Raw genomic sequence first — 9498 nt, forward strand, 5'->3', positions numbered from 1 at the left:
GAAGTCGATGTAAAAGCCCAGAATTATTTTCATATAGTGAGATGAGATGAGATAGTTTTAAATAAAAATAAAAAGTTAAATAAAATATTATTTTTTAATATTATTATTATTTAGATATTTGAAAAAGTTAAATTATTTATTATATTTTGTGTGAGACTTTTGAAAAATTATAATAATAATATGAGATGAAACACTTTTACTATCCAAATCGCGATAGTTTTTAAAATTTCAACACACTAAAAATGCAAAAATTTGAACAACCACGCATAATAAAAGGCGAAGACCATCCGCTAAGTAATTTATTATTCTGCAAGCGTTTCAGCCAAAACAGAACGAAAATTACATTGTTCAAAAAGTACAAAGCTCATAGTGAAGAGATACATGCGCAATTTATTTAGGTAGTTCGTAATGCGAAAATCTTCATTTCTATTTCTTGAGGAAATTCTTGAACCATTGTGCTGAAAGTTTAGGGTGTCTTTTCAATCCGTTCTCAAAGTCGATAAAGTGGATGCCAAACCGAATCGTATAACCAGAAAACCATTCAAAGGTGTCCGAGAATGACCAAGCAAAGTATCCTTTAACTTTCACGCCCTCCCTATTCCAAGGAAAAAAAATGAATTAAAGGTCATAGATCATACACAGAGAGAGAGAGAGAGAGAGAGAGAGTTGTATGAATTAAGCACTTACCCAATAGCCTTATGAACATACGCAAGGTGCCTATAATGATAATCAATTCTGTGGGTGTCCACAAGAGCTTCCTTAAGAGGTATTGAGGCATTATTGTGCTCATTGACTCCTAATAAAAGATTACAGTTTAGCTTAATTAGATAAAATGGGACATCCAAGCATTCATCATCGACTTTATGCAAGAATAATTGAAAAAGCCTGAGAAAATTACCATTCTCGGTTATGTAAATTACTGGATCACCGTACTTGGTTTTTGTGTAGACAAGAAGATCGTAAATTCCACTAGGATAGACATAGAGCCAATCCGAAGCAGCCTGAGATTTATAGAAATGAACTGATCAGTCCAAGACTGTTTTCTTTTGTCATCATGTACTAATGGTAAGGTGGATAGAAAATAGCTATTAAATCCATATATTTCGCAATCCATATATCAGATCCAATATCATCCATTCAGTGAAAAATATATATTAATTTACTTATTATTCATATACCTGTGGACCAATGAGGACCCCGTCGCGCTCACCTGCCATGCACAGGCAAACAAAAAAATTAGATGCAGTTAATATTCGATATATGTATAAGACAAACGTATATATCGATCAATGCTAGATGTACGTGTACTGTTGAATTAGTACGTACCTGTTTTAGTAAGAAGACCATCTGTCAAGTAGCTTTTGTTCAGAGACTTATTTTCAGGTGAATCAAAAACATAATTGGCAGTGTAATAGTTTAATCCGATAAAGTCGTATGATCCCTTCACCAGCTTCGATTGCTCTGCAGTGAACATGGGTAATCGGTTTCCTACGAGAGTGCGCATGCTGAGGGGATAGCGACCCTTTGTCAAGGGGTCCATGAACCTGCAACAAAATATAAAACCATCCCACAAATTGAGATCGGGATATGAAACGATGTAATCGTCCTATAATTTAAAAACAAAAACAGGTGTGACCATGGAAAAAAACTAATTAAAGAAAAACATACCATCCAAATCTAAAATCAATGGCACGTAACGCGGCAGCACGATCTTTCTCCGATTCAGAATATGGAAGCATCCAATCCAAATCAACTGTTATCCCTACAACACCTTCTTGCTTTGCCTGAGCATAGTGAACGTGATTTTGTTAATCAGGCCATGGCTAGTCTAGTTAAAGTCAACACAACGTCCGTACGATAAAGGCATATATATATATATATATATATTTGTTTTTGGTTGGTGTAAAGTTCGACTTTGGTAAAGATATAATAGTATTGGAACCTGATATTTGGTCTTATACAAGTTTGCGGCAACTGCATGAGCAAGAAGCAGATTGTGGGCGACTTTATATGGCTCCGTCGCTGAATCCCCACCAGTGCAATTCATGTTTTGCCAGCTCGAACATCTAAAAGGTGCTAAAACCCCTGCTGCATATCCACCATTGGTGAACATATGAGGCTCGTTTACGGTGGTCCAATGCTTTACCCTATCACCAAACTCCTTGAAGCAAAGGTCTGCGTAGTCCTTGAAGTCTTCCCTAAAAATTACGTACGCATGCACGGATATATTAGAATTACCCATTTATATATACGGAATGTTGGTGATACGGTCGTGAATTAGTCATCACTTACAAAATGTTGTCACTTAAGAAACCGCCATACTTATGATCTAAGGCTACTGGGACGTGCCAGTGGAAGAGTGTCACATAGGGCGTAAGACCTGCATTTCAATAATTCGAAGTACCATTAATACATGATCAGTGAATTACTTATGGGTCGACATGACCACCTCAATATTAGTATATGGTGAGAGATTAATGTAGACGCCCGTGACCTTTGGCTAGGAGATCATTGATGACCTCGTTGTAGTGGTCGATTCCTTTCTGGTTCACGCCATCACTAATCTTTCCGGCTGAAAATTGAACACAAACCAATAGTATTTATGACTTATGATTATATATCGAAAGCTTTAAAAAAATAGACAATGAATATATATAGGCATCGGAAATTAATTGCTAGAGATATATCATATCATTGAGGCAGAAAAGCATGTTATTAATTACTTGGTATCAGTCTGGTCCATGCGAGTGAGAATCTGTATGCATCTCCATTCATATCCTTCAGAAGACCAAAGTCCTCCTAAAATTTCCAGAAAAGACAATTAATCTTTTATAATTATTATTTTAGCATAAAAATGTTAGAAAAAAAGCTTTTTCCTTTTTTTTTTTTTTACAATTTCTCAGATAACATTTCTTTAAAATAATAATTATTTATTTTTAGTTTTAGGACTTGATCACAAAGCTAGCTCATCATAATAGAATGGAAGCGGAACGAAAATGCTACCTCATCAATATTTAATTTTTTTCTTATGTAGTATATACCTTTTACTCCTCTTATTTATCCACAAAACGGGTAAAGAAAAGGATACGCGTACCTTGAAGCGATGATATTGTTCACTAGCTACATCTCCATTACTGCGATCCGCTATTTTCTCTACAGTTTCAAACAAATCAAATTAATATTATTTAAGACTAAAGCACAAGCCTAACCACAAAGTTTGTTCGAAAATATTTTTAATGATTAATGGGTCATATATTATATATAATTTGGATGCTAAGGTGATTTTGATGTAAGTTGATTTGTAAATATTAGTGTTTTGCGAGTTCCATTGAAATGTGTTTGAATGTAAATATGTTGAGATATGTGTTTGAATGTATACAATAGTTTAACATAAGTTTAACTTTTTTATAAGAATTTGAAAAAGTAGTGAGTCCTATCAATGATTGATTTGAGATAGATTGAGATAAGTTTGTGTTCCGAATCTAGCCTTAATATTTCACTTCGGAGATTAAGCGGAGGTTTGGATAGAGATCAGTTGAGATAAAAAGAATTGAAAGTTGAATAAAATATAGGTAAAATATTTTTTTTAATACTATTATTTATTTTGAGATTTGAAAAAGTTAAATAGTTTATTGTATTTTGTATAGAAATTTAGAAAATTTATAATGATTAGATTATATTAGATAAATTAAAAGGCTTTTTTTATCCAAGACTCTCCAAAATGTCAAATTGTTTTTTTTTCTTCTGGAAATAGCAGTACGTTCTTAGTTTTTCGTCTTCATGTCATCTGAAATAATAATCTTCTCGTTCTTGAGACGATATATATAGATAAACTTATATTCAAGGACGACGCTTCGTACGTAATATATATTTATATATATTTATATATGTAGAAAGAGAGAGAGACCTGGGTATTTGTGGGTATAATAATCCCACATACTTTCTCCTTTGCTATCATGAAACGGCGCTGCACCTTCAACCTGGAATTCAAACACTTACTTAATGGGGCATGCACGTATTTGCATGACTTATTTTGTGAACGTATTAAAACTCAAAATATGTGTAACCTGGGGCTTACCTGATAGTCAGCTGATCCTGCACCAAAAGTGAAACCTTTGGGAAAACTGGTCCTGTTGAGTGTAGAAATGCCGTAACTGGGAGTGATAGCAATGGCATTGATGGTGTTAGCGAGAGAGGAAACAAGAACAAGAATGCCTATGAGTATGTACCCTTTCATCGCCATATTGGGTTTTGGTGTGATTGTTAGTGTTACTAACTCGGCTTTTTATAGAGGAGCTGAGGCAAGTTGCCAATTGAGATTTTTCTTCCTCTTTTTTTTTTTTTTTAATCTATTTGTATACAGTACTGAACACGTTGGGTTTTAATATAACATCATTATTAATATGACTTTTTACTCCCTACTTTGCACTTATCTCGGTTTTTTATTCTTTTTCTTTTTGACATGAGGCTGCGGACATATCTTAAATGACATGAAATTAAAGTTAAAAAGTTAAATAAAATATTGTTAAAATATATTTTTTGATATTATTTTTATTTTGAGATTTAGAAAAATTAAATTATTTATTTTATTTTATATTAAAAATTAAAAAAATTATAATAATTAAATAAAATAAGCTAAAAACTTAATAATTAAAGTTGGACGTTAGTTTCATCAACGTGTTCCACATGGTGTGGGCAGTGGTAGAATGATTGATTCAGACATGAATTACTTTCTGATATTTGCCAAAATGAATGTAGCGTTAGGCCGTCAAGGTTTTTTTAATAAAATATGAAAAACACACATCATTTCTTATAATATATATAATTATATTTTAAAATAAAGAGTAATTTAGTAAAATATTTTACACTTTAAAATATGTAGTATAAAATAGATTGTAAAATGTGTAATGTAATATCATTACTCCCTTTCAATTGATAATATTGAGTGAGTTATAATTCATAACTTATCTCAACTTAATATTTTAATTATTTTAAATTTTAATATAAAATATAATAAATAATTTAATTTTTTAAAATTTTAAAATAATAATAATATTAAAAAAATATTTTAATAATATTTTATCATCTCAATTCACTTCAATAAACGTCCAAATACCTTTAATTTTTTACATAGAGAATAAGCATCGGCTCCTGATATCTCATGTATAAAAGAAAAATAAAATTAGAGCATTAGGCCACGTGTGGTGATCTAGAAAACTCTTCAGAGAAAATGATATTTTGTATTATAAATACACTGTAGTATCAGATTTTTACGTACGGAATTGGAACAAGTTTATATAAATTGTCTTTTAGTACGCATGCATGCCAATATTCGAAGTCCTGACAGATAATCAAAAGCAAGAAGAAAAAGCAGAAAGTTTCTCTCACCGACAGTTTGATCCGGTTAATTGGATGCTGATAATTTATTTATTTTTACTTAATGAGTAAAAAAATAAATTTTTAATATTATAAGAAATAATTTTTTTTAAATATTTTAAAAAATACAAAAATGAATGACAAAAAATAAAAAATTATCCTTCTCGAGACCCATCTCGAAGAAAAAGGCAAATTATGCATGCATGCAATATTCTTATTTTAATATTTTTCTTATTAGTACTGGATATTGTGTGAGCGCAGGACCTATTTGATTTAAAAGTTTTAAAAAAATTATAATAATTAAGTAACATAAAATAAGATAAAAAAAATTGAAAATTGAAAATTGAAGCCGTAAAAATTGACATGGTTAACCTATTGGTTAATATTTCTATTATATATAATAAAAAATTATACTTATTATCCTCACAACTTATATCATACATAATTTTTTAATATTTTTCTTACTAAATGTTATATGGTGTATAGATATGCATGATATAACTTGAAAGAATAAAAAAATAAAAATAAATATAATAAGTGATACATAGAATGATGATAGATGATGATTAGTAATACTCATACATAATAAAACAATTTTATTATTTTATGTATCCAAAAATGTGCTTTAAACTTGTAAAACAATAAAAATACTATAACTATTTATTACTTTTTTTTTTTGAAGGAACTATTTACTACTATTAATATATATATATATATATATATGAGTGGGGCTACTCTAACGCTCTATTCTTACCGCTGGCTTACCACCCAGTGGTTTTTTTTTTTCTTTTCACATTTTTTTAATACATTTTAATATTTTTAAGAAATAAAAAAATACATCAATATACTTAAAATCACTTCTTTAATCACTAAGTAAAAAAAAAAAAAATTTAACCAACGATCAAATAGAGTGGTCAAAATGAGAGGGTAAAGTAGTTTTATTCTTAATATATAATGTTTATCACATGCTTTTTTGAAGTTTTTAATTTTGATCACATAAATTATTAGGGGTAGTAATATGTGATACGACCCGTTAACTCAATACAAACACGACATGATAAAAACGAGTTAGGGTTTAGCCTTAAAGAGTTCAGGTCAAAACGGGTTGATCCGTTATGACACGATTGCTTAACGGGTCACTAACGGATTGATCCGTTAGTGACCCGTTAAGAAAATTAAATTTATTTTTATACCCTTAGACCTAAAGGGCAAGGGGACGCTCTACTTCCTCCTTCAAGTTCAAAATTTGTTTAGATCTGTATTTTAAATTTTTTGTTATATTTGAGATTGTAACATTAATATATTAACATTGTCTGTTTTGTTTATTATGCTTGGAATGTAATTTTAATAATAAATATTATTACAAATTGTGTAGATCATGTTTGTTTGGATTATAATTTTAGACTTGTAGTTGGTTTTTTATTTTTTATAGATATTATTTATATTTAAATATTTATATAAAAGCAATTAAGTCAAACGGGTCGGATCGTGTCGTATCGTGTTTGTTCAACCCATTAACGTAAACGGGTTGAAACGGAACAGGTCGTGTCTTGTCACATCGTGTCAATTTATTTATTATTCATTAACGGATCATAAGGGATCGTGTCGTGTTTGGGTTTGAAATTTTGACACGAAATTTTTAACGGGTCGTGTTCGTGTTGACCTGTTAAGTATAATGTACATGTCTTGATACGACATGAACACAACCTGTTAACACGATTTGACATCTTAAAATTATCTTCTAAAAAAAAATATGATTTATTACTTGGGAAAAATCAATATATTTTTTTATGTATTTTTTTAAAAAAATAAAAAATTCACAATATCATGTAAAAATATTTTTTAATCATTTGGTTAAAAAAAAAAAAAATCCATTCGGACATTTCTTGGGTCCCGAAGCATTTCTCAAAAATCAAATCATTTGCCCGCCTAACCAGTACTGAGCCTGAAACATATGTCAGCTCGAAAGACAGGTCCGGTAATGGGTAATGATACTTTGCCTTTCTTTTTATTACTGCTTTATTATAGCTACTTTTTGTTTTTACTATTTGAATCGGTATTTAAAATTTTAGAATATAAACTTTTTATATAATTTTTAAAAAAATAAATTCAATCAAATGTCAATATAATTATTTAATTTAATATAATCATTTAATTTAATTTAAAATTAAAAAAATTAATTTTTATAAAATTAAACTAATTTTTACTTAAATTATATAATTACATTAATTGATTAAATTTATATTTTTTTAAATTATACAAAATGTCAATTTTTTTTTCATCCAAATTCAAAAAAAAAAAAATAACTTTAATTGTAAGCGATAACTATCCTTCTGTAGTATAAATACAGCCATAGGTCTCAGCTAGCCAGACAAAAGTTCAGTTCGGCTGCATCGATCTTCCACATGAGAAATAAATGCAGTGCCCTTAGCACCATATATATAGCCATCAATCACAACACAACCGATCCAAAAAATGGGGACCATGTTTTCAGCCGCAGAGTAATCGATTGTCTTTCCTAGAGAGGCGCGTACTCGTCAAAATGCATGTTAAAAATAGAAAATAGAAAATATAAATTTTGAAATTAGTAGCCATTGTCTGATAGTCCCATCCAATTACTATATAATGAAGTTCACTATAATTAAATTCAATGACCATCCAATTATTTACATTTACAAGCTGTATTTTAGGTTTTACCCATCACGATATTCTTTTTCACAGAATCTTTTTATTAACTCAATGAACAAGATCGATTTAATGAACTTCTACGTAAATGATCTCAAAATATATATATATATATATATATATATATATATATCTGTGCATGCATGCATGCACGCACAAACCAACTTGTTAGATCCCTCAAGTACAATCGAACAATGCTCCAGTTATAAGTGGCTACAACATGCAACATCGAAATTTCAAAGGAAAAAACTCGATTATCGATCACGGATTCAAACTAATGGAATCATTTCATTTGAAGTTTTAGACACTGATGCAAGATAAAAGTAGTAGCTAGCTAGACGTTATAAGATCTCAGAAAAACCAGTTGTTTGGACCTGCAGGTCAGGCCAAGCTTGACAGAAGCATGCATGGACATTAATGTCTCTTACATGATCAGAAAAGCAGCAAACAAAGTAATTGTCTAAATTTGACCCTTCACAGCCCCAAGACGTGAAGGTTAATAATCATTTTCCCGCCCCCAAGGATATCACACAAGAACCCAGATTTCTTCGGTGAAAAACACATGTAGATAAGATCCATTCCCCTGAGCTAGCTTTTAAAATACTATTTTCAAAAAGCCATAATGGTTAGAAAAGACACGAAAAATAGATACGATAAATCTACTGATCAATGAACGTGTGGACCCGCTGTTCTTGCCATTTCGTTCCATATAATATTATATTATTTCTTGATAAGATAATATATTCTATATGTTGCTAGGAAGAAGACTACATTATTGTAAATCATGACATGGCCTATTATGAATCCCTTGTTGGGAATATGAGCCATGTGCCATATCTATGATAAGCTCCGACGTGAATGTTCTGCATTATGTTCAATGATACGACAAAACTCAAAATTCAAAATATGGGCCACATCACTTGTCACATCCGAGAGATTAAAAACTCATGAAATATTATTAATTTAGAAGGAAGATGAATGAAATAATTAATTAAAACGTTGATATTTTGGGATTATCTTAATATATATGCTCTACGGCATAAAAGAATATACCAAAGTATTTTATGACTCGACTGCCTAATTATTTCAAGTTGTCTTAATTTTATAATATTATATTTTTACCCTTCGAGTTGTCATCCAAAATTAAAATTTTATTTAAAAAGAGTAACATCGATATTACATTAAAAAAATGTTAGATTGGCGATTTTTTTTAATAAAAATAAATTTATAAACTATTATAAACTATTATAAATTTATTTTTAAATTTAACACATTGTATCAACAATTTATAAATTTATTTTTATTAAACTTACCTGATACCTAACACATCTTTGCATTCTAAATAAGAATCTAAAAATTTAGATTGTGAATTAAGATAAAAATTAAAAATTAAATGAAATATTATTATAAAATTAAAAATAAAATAAAATATCCCTC

General features: G+C 29.7%; 1 protein-coding gene across 1 annotated transcript; it reads right to left on the bottom strand.

The window, feature by feature from the left end:
- Window positions 1-267: 267 nt before the first annotated feature.
- LOC109004370 (beta-glucosidase 12-like) lies at window positions 268-4273 on the bottom strand. The gene is made up of 13 exons (XM_035685534.1): window positions 4079-4273; window positions 3908-3980; window positions 3095-3153; window positions 2724-2799; window positions 2495-2572; window positions 2293-2380; window positions 1943-2198; window positions 1669-1784; window positions 1327-1544; window positions 1179-1210; window positions 899-1001; window positions 688-796; window positions 268-595 (listed from the first exon to the last, which is right to left on the bottom strand). The coding sequence occupies exons 1-13, from the start codon at window positions 4241-4243 to the stop codon at window positions 427-429; spliced, it is 1542 nt and encodes a 513-aa protein (XP_035541427.1). The 5' UTR covers window positions 4244-4273; the 3' UTR covers window positions 268-426.
- Window positions 4274-9498: the final 5225 nt, after the last annotated feature.

The sequence above is a fragment of the Juglans regia genome, chromosome 14 (genome assembly GCF_001411555.2).
Source record: "Juglans regia cultivar Chandler chromosome 14, Walnut 2.0, whole genome shotgun sequence".
Classification (NCBI taxonomy): Eukaryota; Viridiplantae; Streptophyta; class Magnoliopsida; order Fagales; family Juglandaceae; genus Juglans; species Juglans regia.

Coding starts and splice junctions, on each gene's coding strand:
- LOC109004370 (XM_035685534.1), bottom strand. CDS start 4,243: ATGGCGATGAAAGGGTACATACTCATAGGCATTCTTGTTCTTGTTTCC. Junction 2,573..2,723: donor ATGGACCAGACTGATACCAA/GTAATTAATAAC, acceptor TTCAATTTTCAG/CCGGAAAGATTAGTGATGGC. Junction 2,199..2,292: donor TTCTTAAGTGACAACATTTT/GTAAGTGATGAC, acceptor CGTAATTTTTAG/GGAAGACTTCAAGGACTACG.